Genomic DNA, 20,243 nt, shown 5'->3' on the forward strand with positions numbered 1-20,243 from the left:
GCTCCACCAGTCAGCAGTGTGTGCACATAGTACAAGTGAGCAAAATTTGTCATGGCGACATCAAGCTGCTAACACAAACACATCTATTACCCTTTCTCTCTGGCTTGGTGAGACAGCTGCCCTCGAGGTATTGGCCTCTGAGCCTTCCTGATAAATCACTGACGTGTAGGAAACCTGGTTATCCCAACATAGCAGGGGCAGAGGATGCTATTCAGCTGCAGAAGGATATGGAAGAACATCCATGAGGCTTATAATGAAAGATTTTTGATATACTTAAGTAGTTAACAAAAATTTATTGCAAGAGATAGTTTGTCACTAGATTTACAGTTTCAGAGAACATAGTACAAAACATAGTGCATCAGCTTTGTCTAAACATTAAATAGGTGCAAATACACAAAGATAAAAAACAAAAAGTGAATACTTTACAACATAAGTTATAGAACTATAAATATATTTTATATACATTATACATATTCTAAGACATGATTTTCACATATATATATAGAGTTCATAATCAGTATCAGACTATTCAGTGCTTTAGCGATAGTATAGGTCCGAACTTGCCATGAACGTTCGTTGCATCATTATACTTACAGTAAATGCTTCCCGAGGAACGAGGGATTTTAACCAGTTTAGTTCCCAGAACCGCTTTGCAAAGCTCGGGGCGGGAGGACTGCAGAAACAGCAAAGGCTGTTGGTGTCCTAGAAGAGCGGCTGCAGGGGGATGACAGCCGGGTGCGGGGCCAGCAGGGAGGGGAAGACGGCGTGCGGCAGCGGGGGCAAGGCCAGCGGGGCGGGCGGCAGCGCCGCGGGCGGCAGCAGCGGCAGGTGCGGCGGGGCCAGCAGCGCGGCGTGTCCCGCCGGGCACAGCCGCGGCGCCACGGCCACGGCGGGCAGAGGGGCTCGGGAGAGAGCCGGCACCTGCGACAGGAACTGCTGGTGCGGCTGCAGCAGCTTGAGCGCGCCGCCGTGCTGCTGCAGCACGGTGTGCTGGATGGTGGTCACCGAGGCGGAGCGCAGCGGCGGCGGCGGCGGCAGCGGCGGCTGCACGGCCGGCGGCGCGAAGGCGAACTTCACTTTGCCCGACAGCACGGACTGCGGCACCATCTGCTGATACGCCTCCGACGGCAGCTCCTTGAACTTCTCGGGGCTGTCGGGAGGGAAGAGCAGAGTCTGCTCGGGCAGCGGGAAGGGGGCTATTAACTGCTCGGTGGTTAGAAAGGTGTGAGTGTTCACGTGTGCTTCTTTGAATGGCAAGGGCGGCGGGCTGCTGAATATGCCGGGATTACACTGCACCCATTCACCGGCCACCTCACCCATTTTCTCGTGCGGTAGAGACTCGGCCAACTCATAATGGCAAAGATAGGATTTAGGAGCGCTTTGTTCCAAGTGCCTGTTGGGGACGGGAACTTTGTAACGGGCTTGACTTTCGCGGCTGTTGGCATTCTCCTTTTTCTTTCCCTCTTGGGGAGCACCCTGTTTGACTGCAGCTGCTGGAGCGCTCTGCTCAGGGGCGGCAGAAGCAGCAGAACCTGTGACGATGCCATCGGGAAGCGCGGCCGGTGCGCTCTCCATCGCTGCACACGCCGCCGGTTTATCGTCTTCCAGCACCTGCGGGCCAGCACTTTCCAGAGGAGGCTTGCTCTCCTCCAGCTCCATTGTTTCATCCCTATCTTTTGCATCCGCATCTCTAGGAGCTGCACTAGTTTCCTCTAGATTGTCTTGAGTCAGTAAGTCCCCCATAATATTTAACGTAGAATTCTCAGAATTTTCTTTGGAAGATTCGGAGGTCTCGCTTTTTGCATTCCTGTCAAGGAAAACGTGATGGATCCTAGTCTTCCTTTTCCTGCGTTTCCCTTTTGCCTTGTGATAGGCACCTAAAGCATGTCCTTGCCTTAGATATTCCTCTGCTGATAAGGCCTGTCCACAGGAGCTTTCATCCGAGGAAGAGGAATAGGTGTGCTGCCTCCGCTTGCGGTGGGGTTTCTCGGGTTCTTCTGTCAGAACACTATAACCTCTCTTTGTGGACTGGTTTTGGCTCAGCCCCTTCTCCTCACTGCATTGTCCTGAGCATTTATGCTCTGGGCTACAGCTTGACCTCCTGGCTTTCCAGCTACAGCACCTTTTAGAGTGCCTGAGGCTGTGCCTCCTGGAGCTCGGCTGCTTTGCCTGCCTCCGGGAGCTCGCTCTGCTCTTTCTGTGGGGTCCCTTACAACCATGGTGATGGCCACTGTTTTTTGCACTCCAAAAGTCACACCAGCCTCTGTCCCAGTGTATGTGATCTGATGCAGACACAACTCTCTTAGGACCATTTTCAATGCCGAATTTTGGCTGTGACTGCTGCACCTCACCTGCACATAACCAGATATTTCCTGCATCGTGCCTGCACTTCTCTGCATTATTTTGGAGGTGCTGATATTTATTTTCATCTCTATAAGTAACTTCTTTTTCAGTAACTGGAGACATCTCCATTTCTGCTACTGTTGTGTCTCCACAGTGATGATAATGACAATGACATAATTTTCTTCTCCTTTTCCGTTTTCTGCTTTTGTGAAGCCATTTTTCATGGCCTTCTTTGATCCAGACTTTGTTGTATTTCTCATCTATCACAGTGTTTTGTCGTAAGGGGTTATGAGATATGTGATACTTTTCTATTTTTCTAATCCTGAATGACTCATCCAAGGACACTTTGTTTTGATTTTTTGCAAGGTCACAATTTCTGAAGAGGGAAACATCACTTAACAGGGGTATTGTATAGTTGCACACATTTTTATTCACTTCTACTTCATAATCACCACACTCTGAAGGAGGTCTTTTTGTAAAATCTGAGACTAAGATATGATCAGATTCAGTTTTATGGTGCAAATGAGGTATTTTTGGTTGATGCTTGGGCTTTTCTTGGCTTTCACTTGCTCTTGATGACTTAAAATCAAAATATAAAGGATTACAGCTGTAAGAAATTGATGGGTCTGTATTTGTGTAAATTAACATTTCTGATGGCCACTGAAGAATATTTGATCCATATTTGCTAAGAACAGGAACAAAGGGCTGACAAGGTCTCTTGTATATGTCCGGTTTGCTCTTTGGGGCTCCACTACCTTCTTCAGAGGGGGATGGAACTGCTGCATCAGCCCCCAGATTTCTTCTTTCCGTTTCAGTTGCGGGTGGATCACTGTTCCCACCATTACAACTTTCCTCTGCAACATCCTGCAGAGAGGAGCAATCCTCCACAAGTTCCTGCACGGGAGCTCTGCTTGCCTGCAGCTCGTGCCCGCTGCTGTCCAGGGGCAGGACCTGGGCACTGTCTGCAACCAGGGCCAGCCTTTGGTCCCCTAATTCAGCCGTGCCAACATCCACACCGTGGCCATCCGTGTCTGAGGAGAGCAGCTGCTTCGAGTGGGACATGGCAGCAGGCATAGCTGGGCTCTCCAGCACGCTGCTCCCTTCACTGGGCAGCTCTTTTGACTCCTGAGCTTCAGGAGCTTCTGCTGTGTCTACGCATTTTTCCACCAGTGGGTGAAAACAGTTGTGTTTCTCCTCAGGGCACACAACTATTTCTGCTGCTGAAGGAGACTGAAGGTTACACGTTCCCGGAACAAACCTGCTCCTTCTGCTAAATCCATGCTCCATGGAGGTCTCCTCATTAAACTCATAGAAAACAGCAGCTGAAGACTCCAGCTTGACTGCTGCTTTCTTAGGAAAAGCAAAGGAGAACCCAACTCTGTGTCCTTGAGTTCCTTGAACCTGATCTCCACATTTGTTAGGGTCAGATTGATGACTACCTGCATCTCCAGGAGCGGAAGAAATAACAGAAGCAATGTCTTTGCAGTTCTGTGCATCATGCATTAGTGTACAGCTGAAATCCTGGCTCTTGGCAGAATCTATGGCAGCACTTTTGGGGATGTCATTGCAATCATCTCGCACAGTCACTGTGGTGGATTTGAACATAGGGCCGCTTCCAGGAGCACTAGGAAGGAAAATGAAACCTTGAGTCAATACTGTTGAGAGAACTGCTGACAGAAACATGGTATTACACTGGTATTTAAGGGAGCTTTTTAAGGAAACAGGAAGACTCCGTAGATATGTACATTTAGACAAGAAGAAAATGCCATCTTTTATAATAAAGATCAGTTGACTAGTACTAAAAAAAAAAAAAGATGAGTAAATGTTATGATCCCAGCTCCTTCATGTGAAGTTATCAGCTGAAGGACTAATATTCCTACAAAGTAGTTAGATTTTCCTAGCCACACTGACTGGCCAAAGAAACTGTCTCCACAGAAATCTTGCTTCTCTTCCCAGCAGACCACCATGGTTACACTATTACTACAGATTGCAGTTTTACATTCCTTCATTTTACAAAATACATTAAAACAGAGAGTGCTTCATAGAGCACTTCCCACGCAGTCATCATTCTAGTGACTGGTGTTCTGCCCACAGGCAATCCCCCAGCAGCTCCCATCCTATTTGTGTGCACAGACCAAACCATCGCCATCTCAGCAATTTCTTTCATGGAAAAATAAAACTGGGGAGAGGATTTCAGTTGGCAGAAGCAAAGTAAGTGATTCATCCCTCTTGAGAAAAAAATTTATCACTGTCTACTTCTGTTCTTCATTTAATGTCCTCTTCCCATCTGTTCTATTTGACTTAATAGGAAGCAAAGGGAAGAGCAAAAAGTGTAGAAGCTGACAATTTTCCAGGATCCACAAAAACTGCTCAGCACTAGGAGTAATGGACCTCTGTTAAAACCATTTGTTTGTTTGTTGTAGCCAAATCACTCTGTGCTACAGTGCAGAGCAATACTCACTGATGAGTCACTGGTAAAACTTTCAAGAGTCATTTAGGACCCCCAAGTAGTGCTGAGATGAAGAATAATATCTTTATCCTATCAGGTCTAGAAATTAAAGTAGAAGTTTTATGAGAAAGGAAGTCCTCATGAGAATTCCTGCCTTGCTCAGTTCTTTATAAATTTGAAATGTATATTAAACCCACACACAAATCCTTTCTTTCACAGAGAAAAAGGGTGACTTCTACAGAACCAGCCTAGATAATGCCAGTTTAAAATATCCTATGTGTCTGCCTATGTCACACCTCTAAGGATGCAAAGCAGTACTAAATAGCAATAATGAAATAGATAAATCAGGCTCAGATAGAAATTCTCCTTCAGGAACTAGCAAAAGGATATTTAAAAAAACCCCAAATAATCCAGAAACAACAAAGGTTTGAAAAATCTGTGCTTCACTAGCATGGAAAAAGGAAATCAGTAAGTTTCTCTTTCCTCTTTCTCATGCAATATGCAAAATTCAGTTTTTGGAAGATGTTTAGGAGGAATGATATCTAATTTACTCAAGTATAAAATATAAACAGTTAAAACACTCATGGAGGAGAAAGAGTCTCCACATGAGTTATCACCAGAAGATTAAAAAGTTAAGTGTTGTGTCTCTCTTGTCAAACAGACCCCACAACATTCATGTCTCATGCACCTGTTCATTCAGATTTTGTTTCAGGACACTGTCCACCATCCAAATACAGATAAAGAGACTATTTCTGAATAGGAGCTGCAGCTTAGTTGGACTTCTCTGTTAGTTCATCTTTGGAGGAGTGAAGGCTGAATAAAGAGAAAACATTTGCACATGAACATCTACATTTTTTCCTTCTTTTTTTCTCCAGAGATTGCACTGTGACAAGCACATATATTTTTCAGTGGTTTATCAGTGTCATAATTGTGTCATATTTTGAGAATTCAGTCACAACAAGCAAGCTTAACACTAATTTCAACAACTTGCCTAGATACAATACCAAAAAAGTACAAGTAGCAAGGACTCACTTTTGCAGAGGGAAGTAAACACTCTGCTGAGCAGGGAAAAAGGAGTATTTACCTTTTAATGTAAAAAAATCTGGCTACTGAGATCTAAAGCTAGGTTTCTGGATGCTTTCCCAGGCGAGCATTTTGAAAACGAAATCGCAGAGATCTGTTACATCCTAGAGAGACAGACTGTGTTCCTCACCTCATCAATGAAGTAGTGTCAGCCTGCAAATGCATGACCTAGTTCACTCAGCTTTCAACCAAAGTGCCTGGTTTTATGAAATATATATGAAACACATTTTTTTTTTAAACTAAAAATATGTGTCATTTTAGCTCAGCTGAAAAAGCACTGTTAAACATTCATTCCTGCACACAGTGTGAATCAAATCCTGTGCACAGAACGCTTCCAGAACACTCTAAAAATTCATGTGTGTGGCTACAGCCAAGGGTCTCCTGCATCCCCCAGCACCAGCTAACAGTGGAGGACTTATTTAAAAGTATATTTGCTGTTTGAGCAGCTATGGACTTACCAGGTTCTCTCTTTCCTTAGCTCAGCTAGCTTGTGCAAACGTTGAAGGGCTTTCTCCTGTTTTCTTTCATCTTTTCGTGACTTAGATGCTACATTTCGAGCAAACTCCCTCTGCTTCAGTTCCTTCAGCCTCTGCAAGAAACAGCCACATAATGCACATAAAAACCCCTGGGATGAGAAACACTGTAATGACTCTTACTTGCTGGGAAGTGCCCACAGCATCAATTATTCCAAACCTAACCATTCAACAAATTTCAGGATTTCAAGGGACTAACCAAAATACCTAGAGATAGGTTAGCCAGGCTAGAGACAACCTAGCAACTTTTACTGTAGCTTTTGTGATGATGTAGATCAGCCTCAGTAGGATGAGGCAAAGTTCACCCAGAATTTTGTTCATGATTCTTCCCCAAAACATTCCCCACAGCATAACTGCTTTTTGAGATATCAATAAAAAATGAGAGCAACACAGGTATTTTTCTGCAAGGCCTCTCAAAAGCCTATTGACCCCCCCCCCAGATGATATAAAAACTGGAATTTTTCTGCCTGAGATGCTGGGCACGGCACTTGTCACCGCTGCTCTGCAGAAGGTCCCTGTCTTCAGGGACCTTCCAGCTCTTCCCTTGAGCTTCCCACAGTCCCTCTGTCTCTTCCCTGCCATGTTATCAGCATGCCAACACCTGCAAAATTCCTGAGAGCTTCTGTGCTGCCATTATTAGAGCTCTTAAAGGGTCCTGACCCAGCAGGGATCTCCAAGGGATGCAATGGACAGAGAAGTGTTGTGTTCTGAAATGGGGAGATTGTCCCTTTGAAGGAGCCTGTGTTTCCTGCTCTCACTGGTGTCTTACACAGCAGTTGTGTTGGAATCCTGGATGCTGAGAATTTTAAACTTTCTGTGCTGAAAGGCACAGACCCACAACAGAACACTGCATTTGACTTGGGGCTGTGGAGAAGGCTTTCAAAATTGATTAACATCACTGGGATTACAGGTGTATAGTTGGTTAGAAGTGTGTAATATCACAGGATGGAAAACTTAAGAGTTTGGAGTTTTAGAATATAGAAAAATATATGAAGCAAGATGGAGGTTTTAGTGCAGAGGCAGGTTGTTATTTTTCACCTTCTTTCTTCTTCATGGGTTTGGGTGATATTTTGTAATTGGACAGAAAAGTCCACACTGAGGGCTTTGAGGGGTCAGTTGTTGGGTTAAAGGGAAAATAATCTAGGTGTCATTTCTTTCTTGGATAGTTTAGTCTAAAAATACCTTGTAACAAGAGATAGTTGGCCATTTTATGCCTTGCTAATGAATGGCTGCAGAACTCATGGCTGTGAGGCTGTTTCACTGATAAGAAACAATAAACACCTGAGTTTGAACATGAAACACCCTCTCAAGTGCCTTCAATCCCGACCTTGACACAGTTCTACAGATACAACCAGGATCTAATGGGATTTTATCTCCAGCCTACTTCTTTGGAGGGAAATGGAAGTGCTCAGCTCTGACTCTCCACACAAAAAGGGAATCTCATTTTCTTTACATCACAGAAGGACAATATGCAGGGCTGTCCTGTTCTTCATGCCATGTATTCCAGTAAGTCCCAAACCCCACTGGTCCTCAGTGTGCCCTGATTTTGGCTCACAGTCTGATGCCATCATCTTACAAAACAATTATCTCACAATTCTGGGAAGAACCCAGTAACGTGCCACCCCTTTCAGTGTCTAGGGCTAATGACTGGCTGTGTTGTGGCCACAATGATTTGCAGAAGCAAAAACTCTAACTTCAAATTGTTTGAGGAGTGTTAAGAGCTTTTGTTACCACTGCTGACACACATAATAGATACACAGCAAGACACTGTCAGCAGTGTCCTCCTGCTCCTTCTCAATTATTTTCATTTCACCCCTTTTGTGAATTTTTCTTTCCCCTTTTCACAGAAAGATACGTCACACATACCAGCTGGTTCTTGGTGACACATGGCTTAGTTTTAGGTGATTCTGCAAAGGGGCAAGCAGTTGGACTCCATCATCCTTATGAGTCCAACCCAGCTTGAAATATTCAGTCACACACTGAATTAGTCTTTGCCATTTTGGGTGACATTAACACTACTTGGGCAGCCCATTCAATGCCAAGAAATAAATATGGAGAAACATTCAGAGAAACAAACTTGCAAAAAATAAGTGCCACTCTCTATTTTCAAGTTTTGCATTCTTTTTCAAATGCCTGGATATCCTTGATAGATAGAGAAAAATAATCTGAAATGTAATCACATCTTCCACCATTTATATTTTATAAATATCAAAATTTTCTACTGATAAGAAATTTGTTTTATTGTGCTAATACAGTATAAGGTTATAAGTACACTCAAAACTAGATGTATGATATCTTTTTTCCCAGAAAAAGAATACTTGAAGTGTGGAGTATCTTTGTTGAACATATCTTACCCTTCTGCACTCTTGTTTTCCTAGATAGCATGATACTGACCCTGCCTCCCACTAGCCACTCATGAAACCTGAAGTACTTCATTTCATAGGCAACTTCTGAGTACTCAAAACACAAGAGAAAAGATGAAATTTGCTCCTTCCCCTCCTCACCTCCAGCCCTTGGCACTTAAAGAGAGGATTTAATTGCATTTTGTGGAGCTCAATATTTTTTCTGTGTGTTTTTCCCCTGCAGTGCTAAGCAAAGAAGTAAGTGAGAAGTAAGGGAACAAAAGGAAGATAATAGGGTGCTGCCTCACACGGTTTAAAAAGGAGAAGCTGAGGTGTATACAAATCCATAATCACCTCCCAGCTGCAGTACTTTTCTGCAATTACTGGGATGATTATAATTAGTGATTCGAGTCTGACCAGATTCTGAACCCTTTAGTCTTGCTAAGTTAGCAGCACTCCACGCCTGTTCTCAGTTTTTAAGTAATTAATTTTTTCTCCTTGGATAGCTACAAGGAGGAGTGGCACAAGTTTTGTGCACTCAGCCTTTGCCTGCTCTTCTCTTCTGGAGAACCCAGAGCTCCCCTCCTGTCAGACCTCCTGGTAGGTACAGCCTCCCTTTTCTGGACAGAAAACTGGTCTTAGCAGAAAGTGGACGATTTTGGGCTTTGTTTCTTTTCTTCTCACAACTGGAATCTCAGTCTTTCATGCAGTGCTTTAACAGTCTGCAAAGAATGTACTTGGCAGCTCCTGAGGTCTTTATTCTGCAAATGCATTCCAAGTGGAATTCCTCCTACTTCTAAACCACAAGACATGCACCTGGTGCTTCAAAAAAAAAAACAAAAATCTATTTCCTTTAAATAAAAGATCACCTAAATGAGTAACTGCGTCCCCTCCATTTTTTCTTTTTTTCATACTGTAGCTATTTTCTACTTTGGTTTTTTTAGCTATGTGATGAACAATCATCACCTGCATTCCCTTCCTGCACTCAGTCATACTTGGGATTGCTGGCACTGCATTTATGCTGCCCTTAGTTGGGAAAAAATGCTGGTTTCACTTGAATTATGCAAATGAAAATGAGATATTACCCAATCATACCATTAGTCCATGCATTCTTAGCACCAGAAGGACCCCCCTAAAGATGTTCAAAGAAAGTAGCAGCAACAGAAAAACAAGTGTGTCTTTTTCCTATAAACCATCTTTTCCTTATCATTTTTCTGCCTTTGCCTGTGGCAGAGCTGCTCACTAATGCTAACTTCAATAGCTAGTTTAATGCCTGTAATGTTTGGGTTTTTCCATGGATCAGTAGGCAAATAATTAACAGGCAGGGATACTGTATTGAATTCCCTCCTGCATTTTCCTCTGCTTACAAAGCAGCTCAAAAACCTGTGTGACCCAGCCAGCAGAGTTCAACCAGCAGTTCACAATGAATAATTAAATGACATTTCTCCAAGAGACTTCAGTGCCTTCATCATTATCCTGATACACTGCCTTGCCACGTTGGAGGTGCAGAGCACGGAGCCCTTGGTTTGCAAATGACTTTGCCCAGCCTGAAGGGATGGGAAGCCTGACCCTGACTCCAGCCCTGTGAAGTGATCCTGCAACTGGGCTGCTTTCTCTGGGAGCTGGATTGTTTTAACAATTCCAACTGTAACACAGGGCCTGAAGCAGAAATATCCTAGCTATTTCTAAAAGACTGTCAGGTATCTTAGTACGCCCGGTACATCGTGCTGAGCTGAGGCTCATCAGTCCAGATGAAAAGCAGGATTTTACAGAATCCTGTGTATCTATACATGGATGGAACTCTCCAGGAGATGGCCACAGGAGCTTCAAACTCAGGTGTAGCTGCACTTCACTCACAGCCATAGAGCTTTGGTGTTCCCAAGCTTGCTGGGGAAGACAAGTGTAAGAAAAATCAAGGGAATCCTAAGAGGATTTCTAACAGGACCCCATTCCTGGTCTCTTCACTTCACCCTTGTCTTCCCCATTTACATTTCATTTCAGCATGCTGCTTTTCAAAAAGTTTCTTAATTCTGAATTTCCCAATTCTGGGTTTCCTAATTATGGGTTTTCTATTTCTCCCCTGCATTTTATAATAGAGAAGTCACAAGCCCAGATTCTGCTGCCAGAGCCAGGTGCCTGAAATCCTCCCCTGGATCAAATCCTCTCAAAACCAAAGACACATGATGGCATTACATGCACTTACATTGTTATTACAAGACTTCTGCCACACTGAGAAGCAGCTGTTGGCTTTTTGTTTTAAACTCAAGGTTTAAACACTTGTGGTATTAGCCCTTTAAACTAATGGACCTTCAAAACACAGAGAAGGCATTAATTAATAAATAGAACCAGGAAAACAAAAGCATGTAAAGGCTGAACAGTGAAACCCAATGTACATGAATACTAGGGCATTAAGGTGTTAAAATGAAGGGGAGAGGATAAAACCCAGACTTAAATAATTTTATAACTTTGAACACAACTTAATTTTGTCAGACCTGACTCTGAAGAAAAGCAGTGAGATTTTTAACAAAGGTTATGAGACTGAAGGGGAAATCATAACAAGCATCAGGATTGATAAAGGCTCTCTCTGTGGTGCTAATATCCCACAGAAAAAACAGCCATCCCACCAGCACAAAGGCATCATCTAAGGACTGCTTATTCACACAGGCTCTCATAAACTACCCCTGCAAAGCTTATCTAGGAACAACTTTAACAGGGTCTGGAACCAATGAGATCAGTTTTTATAATAGCAGAAGTCAGAAATATGTCTGTCAGGGGATTTCAGGGCAGTGCAGTTCAGATATTATTATGCTAATTTACTTTTGACCTTAGATTAAAAATTAAATTACATGGACTTTTACAATGCTGAAAATACATAGCCATAAATTCATTTTCTGATCAATGGAAGTATAAAATTACAGAATTTAACAGCCATGACATCAAATTTTGATGCTTTATTGTCTTCTCATTTTATCAGGAAAAATGACTGTACTCCCAGTAGTCACAAAATCATTAATTTATGTAGTTTTAGCTTTTAAAAAAAACTCATCAAAATAAAAGGCCAAGTCCACTCCTTCTCCACCTGCCCAGCAGTGACAGGCTGGGATCATGAAGACATGGGATGTTCAGTGCTGCATGTGCATCTCAAGTCCAGCAGGAGATCCCAAGTTCTCCAGATCATGTCCTTTCTATTTGTACCCTAAAAGAAACTGGAAGTCCACTGCAGCTCCTCCCTGCCCTTCAAAAATTTCCTAATTACCTCAACATGGGCAACATGGGTTGATAGCTCACCAGTGTGGTGGAAGTGGGACAAAATTGGCATTTGGATTTATTTTTAAAAAAATCTCTTCCCTCGAAATATATACATGATACAAAACATATTTTTAATAAAGCTAATTTTTTGCTTGTGTTCAATTATTTTTTTTAAAAAAAAGGTTTATGATATGTAATGAGTATTAATATGAGTGTTGCTTAGTTTCTAGTGATGATTTTAGAAGCTGTGCATATTCCCCTCTCTCTGGATGCTGCAGGACTGCTGGCAGGAACTCCCTCTTAGCTGGGATGGGATACTGCTGCTTTATGTGAATTATGGTGTGGCAAACAGAGTGACAAGAGCTCATCAGATAAACACTTGTCACACCAAAGCAGATTAGTATCTTTCACAAAGAGCATCGAGCTTAATCAATTATAAATAATAACTGACTAGAACACAGCTCACGTAACACCTATAAACGCTCAAATGGGGAATGAAATATGCCATTTACAGCAGAAAACATTGCTTACTAAGATGTAAAATGCACATATTTTCCTTCTGTCTTCAGTGGTTTGTGAGAACATATATATATATATTTTACTGTTCTGAAGCTGGAGGCCCCTTCATGAAGCACAACGGGGCAGCATCTCCTCCCTTGTGCTCTGGTCTTCAATTCTACATACAATAGCTTTCATATTGTTATTTTAAAAAATAAATTCTCCTCTTATAAAGATTAGAGGAAAAAAATTAAAGTCCCAAGAAAATGATAGTATAATACCCAAAGAATTATAATACCCTGTTAGTGCTGCAGGCCTTCCCTAGCAGAAGTTACACAAGGCACATTATTTCCACAGAAAGGAGAAATAAAAAAGAAGTGAGTTAAGAAAGAAATTAATAGACTTTTTTCCTTCCTTTTCATGCTGCCACCAAGGAATTAATTGCTATGAAAGAGAAAAGGAACAAGAGGGTTTTTTAACAGCACTCCATTGGAAGTTGCTGACAGAGTAAGGGAAAGCTTCCTGCCAGGGGGGTGGCAAAGATGTGACGTTCACATTCTCTGGACAGAGAGACAGAATTCTGTGTCTCAGGAGAAGCACAGAAACAAGAAGAGAAAACAATCTTTATCTCTGCTCCTTTGCTTTCCCCATGTGGAATGTGGTGTGGAGATTGTTTACCTGCAGTGAAATGTGGTGTGGAGATTGTTTACCTGCAGTGATGGCTGGGCTGGATTCTGGTGAAGGGTGTTTGGGGTCAGTGACCAATGGATCCAGCTGTGGCTCGGGCTCTCAGCAGAGAGTCACGGGTTTGAGTCAGATAGGTGAGTAAGAAGTATGTAGAATAGGATAGTCTCTCTTTAAATAGTATAGTTTTAATAAAACCTCCTGATCTGGAGCAGACATTGTCATTTCTTCCCTGGATCTGGGGTTTGCCACATTTCACTATACCAGGACATGGCACCACAAGGGGCTGGGGCATCTCCAACCCTGCAGAAATTCCAGAATTGAACATGAAAATCCCCATTTACTTGATCTTGTCTCCACTCCTCCCAAACACCATTTGTAGGATTTCTGGCTCGTGCAGGAGTCACCTCCTCACATCGTCAGTGTATGGACCACACTGGCCACTCACTTTTGCTTTCAAGAGGCCTTTAAAAAATAACATTAATCTATTGCTGGCTTTCAATAGAAAAGCAAGAACTTTCAATTTGTTCTAAATTAGGAACTGCTTCTGCCTGCCTCTGCCTATGGCTGTATGCATCTCACATTGAGCTCCGAAATTTAAAACTTTTCTTAAATACCAAGAACCCCACGACTTTGTAACAGAACCACATTGTAAATGGTGAAATAATAAGCCTTCCAGATGACAAAAAATAACATACAGGCTGTGAATAATCCTTTCCCCCTCATATTTCTACCACAGATTGCAGCCATTCCCTCCTGATGGACTTTTAATATTAGAAGAAATCTAACACACACATGGTTAGATGCAGGATTTAAAAATAGGAAGTCCTTGGAGCCCATAATATTCCTGAGAATGTTGATTCAGTAGATGTGAAACTGCTCTTTTTCTAGCAGTGCCATGATCATCATCCCAGACTGGGAGAGAAGTGGGGATGAATTTAGAGGAAAGGAAGGTTGGGATTCCTTTACCCATCCATCATGGGCCTGATGAGAAAATTAGATTCTTCATGACTCAAATGATTTTTCACTAACTTCAAATGAATTGATGTGATGCTAATTTTCTTAAACTACTCTAAGCTGCTCATGAGCACACTTGTACAATACACAGTAGTACACTTTGTTGTGCAGTCTGCAAAAGAGAACTGTTGAGACAGCTCTTACATTTAGAACCTACCAAAATATATGTAAAATACATGTATTATGTTATACAACTGCAAATTTATATTAGTATTTTCTAATTTTCTAATATAAAGACTGAAATTAATTTTTCATGAAACATAATTAGTTTTTGAGACTACATACTTGTGTTTAAGCATCTTGTAGAGTGTTGTCTCAAGTTAGATTTCTCTACCTAACTTTATGGGGCAAAATAAATTACTCTTGAGCTTAAAATGAAAAGCAAAACCTAATGAAAACATTACTGCTTCAGAATCAAGAGGAAAATCAGAACATTAAATATTTTTCACACTTGCACCTGTAAGATACATGAAAGCTAGTTTCCCTTGATGAATATCACACTAATTACTCTTGATTATATAACTGCAAAAGATATACAAGGGAGCAATAGAAGGAAAAAGAAATTTCTTAGCTCTTTTTTCTTTTCTTTCTCAAATTATCTGCCAGAAGCAAACACATACTTCATTATGGGATGATTAATGCTCTTCCCAGCACAAGAAGCCTCACTTGATTTGACACCCTTCTAGTGCCTGTGCATTTCTGCTCCTCTCCAGCATCCCCTGCTGCAGGATGCTGATAGCACTACAGCTGAACAAGGCTCCAGGACTGACAAATAACAGGTTATGAAGCATAAATTAACACTTCTGTTGCCTTTGTTTTAAGATAACTCTGTTTCCTGAAGCTGACTTAATGGCTGCAGTGTTGCCATTGTGCAAAAACATTGTTTTAAGCCTGCAGAACTGCTGAGCCTTGCACACTGAATATTTCACTGTGATAGCTGCTAACCACGTGTGTAACAACAGCCTGGGCTTACTGCAAGCTGCAGGGTATTTTTTTGTTAACTTCAGCAAAAATCAGCTGAATATTCCATAAATATTAAGGACACACAAAGGAAACAACACAGAAGTACAGAATTAGCATCTCACCTATCAAAATAATTTTACCAGATAATGAAAAGAGCATAAAGCTGACACAGGCTTCTACATCTGGAAAGTGGTTACAGGGTCCGTAGTTTAAAGGTATTTATTTTAATAATTCTAGGCCTGATTATACTTCCCTTGAAGTCAATGGAGAAACTCCTGCTGAGCTCATGGGGAGAGAAGGTTTCAAATTCACCATTAAAGTTTTCAGCAGCACTTAAGAAAGCTTCCCTAGTCACAAAGATTAAAGAAAAGATTGGTACACATCATTTCTTTAAGGGTCACTTCCCCCCCAAAAAAAACAACAACCCAACAAAAAAACCCAAACAAAACCCAAGAAAACAAAAAAAACCCCAAAACAAAACAACCCCCCAAAACCCCCACTGACCACATGTAATGTTGTAAATCCTGACAAGTGAATATTTATTCCTATAATGGATAGAGAAAAGGATAGAGAAAAGGGCTTAACTCCACTCCTCTGAGAAGACCCAGGTGGCCAAACATGTGGGGTGGGTGCCGTGAGCAGCCACAGCTCCTCTTCCCAGCTTTGGATCATTTCAGACATCAAGTGCCATTCCCTGGTCCCACAGCATGATCCACCACTATTCCTTTCACTCCAGCAGCAAAGTTTATGCATCCAGAATAATCTTTCTGAGCATGGCATATCCAATATTTTCTCATTTGACTTTACTGCAACCAAAATTTTGATTCAAGGAGCCACTGCTTCCTGATATTTTCCGGTGGGCACCAATCAATGAATGAGAAATGTTGATCTGTGCTTAATTTTCTGGCCAGTTACAATTTTCTATGCATAAATACTGACAGCTCCACAACATTTCTTCTCAAGTCTATCCAGAGAGCTCTAAGCTAATGGAAAAATCCCTGTCTGCTCAGCATTCATATTCCATAAAGCATTTCACAGGAGCAACCACTTCTTCACCAAGAAATCCTCTCAGAGGAAGGTCACCTCTACACCTCTTTGGAGAGGGAAAATTGGATTTCCCTTTAGAATGGCTCTGCAGTGGGATTAGGTTACAAAATGGATACTCCCATCAACACACAAGATTAGATGGCTCAGCTGCTTTCTGCTCATTTTGGAGACCACTTTGCTGTTTTCTGCATGAATAATGTACTTGGCACTCCTGAGTTCTTTGAGACTCCGTCCAACAACTCTTCACTCCAGTGCCTTCCAACACCTACCAGTGTCCACTGGCATTTATCAGCTTTCCACAGTGGTCGCTGGGTCTCCAGTGCTGAAGTTCTCTGCAGGATCCTGCTGCTATTCTGACTCTTACTCCCTCCTGGCTGCAGGAGGACATAATACCCTTTCTACAAACAAGTTAAAAATTGATAGCAGACATTTTTAGTCTATGTTCTCTAGTTTCAGCCTCTTTGGTCAGTGACATTTTAGGAAAGTCTGCCACAGAAACTGAAATGAACCTACCAAATCTTAAATCTTTCTAATCTCTACAATGTGCACAGTGACCAAAAGTGAGGAATTAAAATTTACAGTTAGGTCTTCTAAAGGTTACTTCCCATAACGCTTGAAGGATACACTAATAACTGATGGGCTGAAGGAGACACATGAATTCCCCCAAAGTGAGCTCTTTATTTTAGTTCTTTATGTCAGAGCTAAATCACAATCCCTTTCTCATACAGTTTTATGTTGAATCACCGAGCTGTCCGAAGCCTCTGCTCAAAAATTGCTTCTGAGCAGCAGGAGCTGGTCCTTGCCACCCTTATCCCAGGACTGGGACAAGCTTCCTCAAATAAAATAAATCTGACCAATGAAAACTGAGACAAAAATGAGCCTTTGCAATTTTTGACATATCTCAGCCACAGCAAAGTGGCACAGACAAAATCTTAGTTATCCTTAAGCCAATCTGTAATATCATACACACAGAGCCCGTGGAGGGAAACACCAAATTAAATTAAAAAATCTTGAATATAAAAGCTGCATCTTGCAAGGCAAGATCAATTAATACCAGGATTTGATGTATGTTTTCAGTTTCAGTGATGCAGATGAAGCATGTTGCAAAGTAACTCTGGAAAAACACCACTGATATTACCATTAAAAAAAAATGTTGGGCCAGCAAGTCTGTATTTATGTGTATCTCCTACTGCCCCACTGCTTCTGCAGAGTGAAATGTTAGCAACTGCAGAGCAGGGATGTGTGCATCACCATGCTATGTTAATAAAGTGCTCCTTTAATTATCTGTAAACCACAGCTTGGAGGCTGCTGTGGGAAACCAGGACTGTAACAGACTGTGACAGAGACTCCCAAAAGGACAAGCACAAGTTCACAGCAGGGGCCTTGAACGTGGAAGGAATGGGATGGCAGCAGGGCCCCAGAGCTATAAACAACTCACTAATGCTACATTGCTGCTTGCTAGAGGAATGCAACTTTAAAATATGGATAAAAGCGAGTTCAGGGATAAAAAGGAAATGAAGCCATGGTGAGGCCACATGCAGAGTGCTGTGTCCATTTCTGGGCTCCTCAGACAAGACAGACATGGAGCTGCTGAAGCAGGTCCAGTAGAGGGTGGCAAAGATGATGAAGGGACTGGAGCATCTCTCCTGAGGTAAGGCTGAAGGAGTTGGGCTGTTCAGCCTTCAGAGGAGATGAGGAGGAGCCTCATCCCTGTCTGTCAGTGCCTGCAGGATGTGTGAGAGGATGGGCACCCTGCTCCGTGGTGCCCAGCACCATGGCAAGAGGAGTGGGCACAAACTGATGCACAGAGAGTTACACCTGAACACAAGGAAGAACTTCTGAGCAGTGACCCAGCACTGAGCAGATTTCCCAGAGGGACTGTGGACTCTCCCTCCCTGTAGATATTCCCAATCATGTGGTCTGGGATGACCCTGCTTGGGCAGGGAGGTTGGACCAGATGACCCACTGTGGTCCTTTCCAACCTGACCCAATCTGGGACTCTGTGAAAACATCTCCAACATAAGTAAAAATTATTATACATTGCAAATTTGATTTTTTGAAAATTACCATGAAGCACTGGATAAATAGAAACTAAGTGGAACATGTATTTGTGCTATAAACACATAACAATGTCCCTAGATAGACCTGAGTGAGGAGAAAGAAACTACCAACATTAACTTCACCTTCTTCCTGGCACACAGGATACCAACATCATACTCCCCCACATGAAGAACTCACATTGCTGACAACTTGCAATAACTCCTCACTTTTCTTCTTCAGGAGGACCATTAACACCAGAAAAGAATCAGACACTAGAAAGCTCATTATATCTGTATCATTATCAGGAACGAGCTCTTATAATTAGATGATCTGGACTGTAAGTGCCTGTATGATCATAATTGGCCTAATAATAATTCTTTCTGTGAGGCTGTTAGGACTTTTGTTCAAGCTAAACTAACAAATTCCTGGCTTTGCATGCTGGGTGTGCTTCTTTCACCCCCATAAGTGCAGAAGGTGTTTGGCTGGGCAGCCCAGCCTTGAGGGACACATGACAGACAGAGCTGATGTGCAGGACCAGTTTCTGTTCCGATACAACCCAGAAGGAATTCATTGCAATATTTCTTTACCCCAGTCAGATATGAACCTATCAGGAGATAATTTGCCCTTGATTAAGAATCACCAGGAAATTAAGAAAAACAATAATTAGCTAATAACGTAAAGCTCATTACCGAATGGAAACGTACCCAAATCTCAGTCCTAAAGGCAGAAAGCAATTCCTAAGAAAACTGACATTAACCTGCTGTACCTTTTCTTTGCAGCAGCAACAGCAAGGATAGAAATACATCCACTGGCATGATACAGGTTCCAATTTGCAAGGAAGATAGCAGAGAGCACTACCTACAGCACTGAACTCTGAAATCTGAACTGCCATAAGCTCAAGGTTTGATGAAAAGAAGAAAAAATAGCCCATAAAAAGCCATCTATCTGGCACATAAATAACAGGGGCAATTAACTAGGTGGACCTTCTGTATCTCTCAGCAGAAGACAGATTTAAAATGTCTATACTCCATGTGAAGGTATTTTTGGATAAAGCATTGCCACAGAAAATGGAAAATAAGAGCAGAAGCTTTATCATCTCAAGGTCAACATAACTGTATGTTTACAAAAGTTTAAAAAGTGCCTCCCTCTCTTTCTCTACAGCAAACTCAAAGAAACAAAGTACTCAGCAACTAAGAAGCATCGATGAGAGCTGTGAAACCCTTGCCTGCTCTTCCTACAAAGACAAGGAAAGAAAAAGAACCTTATTGTAAGAACTCTCAGCCCTGCAAACAAACCTCTCACCATCCTCAAGCACCACACAAGCACTGCTAGAGCACTCCACAATTAATAAGTATTTACAGACCAGATTCCCTGCTTTTGCACAAGATTTACACTATTGAATTGAAACAGGTGCTTTTGCTGGTCTTTAATTTAGCAGGAGCACCCTGTGAGTGACCTCACTATTTTCCTGGCTGATTCACCAAAGTACTTGTAGTTTTATTTTTTGTCAACTGCACAATCTTTTTTGTCAACTGCACAATCATTTTTATCAAAGTACAGAGGAAAACCTTTTCACAAATTTGGGTTAAAATTTCTTTGCTTCCTTTCCTATTAACAGCTATAGAATCCAGAGGCAAATCATGACATTTCTTCCTATCTCACCAGAACTTTGGCTGTTTTCTCCAGAGGTTTCCATTTTCTAAAACATCTACATTTCCATGTTCCCATGGAAATGTAGATGTTTTAGATACCTGTTCCCAGTCTTCACAACATCCCTTAAAGTAGACTGGGCTGAAATTTTTACTTCTGCCTTAACATTTCTACATTCCTGCTTCAAGATTTTTTTATCAAAATGCTGCAGTGCCTCTGGGCTGGGATAGGGTAAAAAAAAAACAACAGGAAGACACTTGTTTTTTTCCACATACTCTCCCTTTTCTTGCAAAATTGCCAGAGATGAAGCTTAGGAAAGGTTTACAAAAGGCAGCACTATTTTCT

General features: G+C 42.0%; 1 protein-coding gene across 3 annotated transcripts in view; it reads right to left on the bottom strand.

Moving 5' to 3' along the window:
• Positions 1–278: 278 nt before the first annotated feature.
• The window catches only part of ZNF804A (zinc finger protein 804A), a 145,627-nt gene continuing 125,662 nt past the window's right edge, over positions 279–20,243 (bottom strand). For all 3 annotated transcript variants that reach the window (XM_077785157.2, XM_021543118.4, XM_085584630.1), the window contains 2 exons: positions 6,334–6,464; positions 279–3,967 (listed from right to left, as the gene is read on the bottom strand). In XM_077785157.2, coding sequence (XP_077641283.1) covers positions 703–3,967; positions 6,334–6,464 — 3,396 coding nt within the window. In that variant the 3' untranslated portion in view covers positions 279–702. The remainder of the gene's footprint in view (positions 3,968–6,333; positions 6,465–20,243) is intronic.

Source organism: Lonchura striata, chromosome 7 (genome assembly GCF_050655825.1).
Source record: "Lonchura striata isolate lonStrDom1 chromosome 7, ASM5065582v1, whole genome shotgun sequence".
Lineage (NCBI taxonomy): Eukaryota > Metazoa > Chordata > Aves > Passeriformes > Estrildidae > Lonchura > Lonchura striata.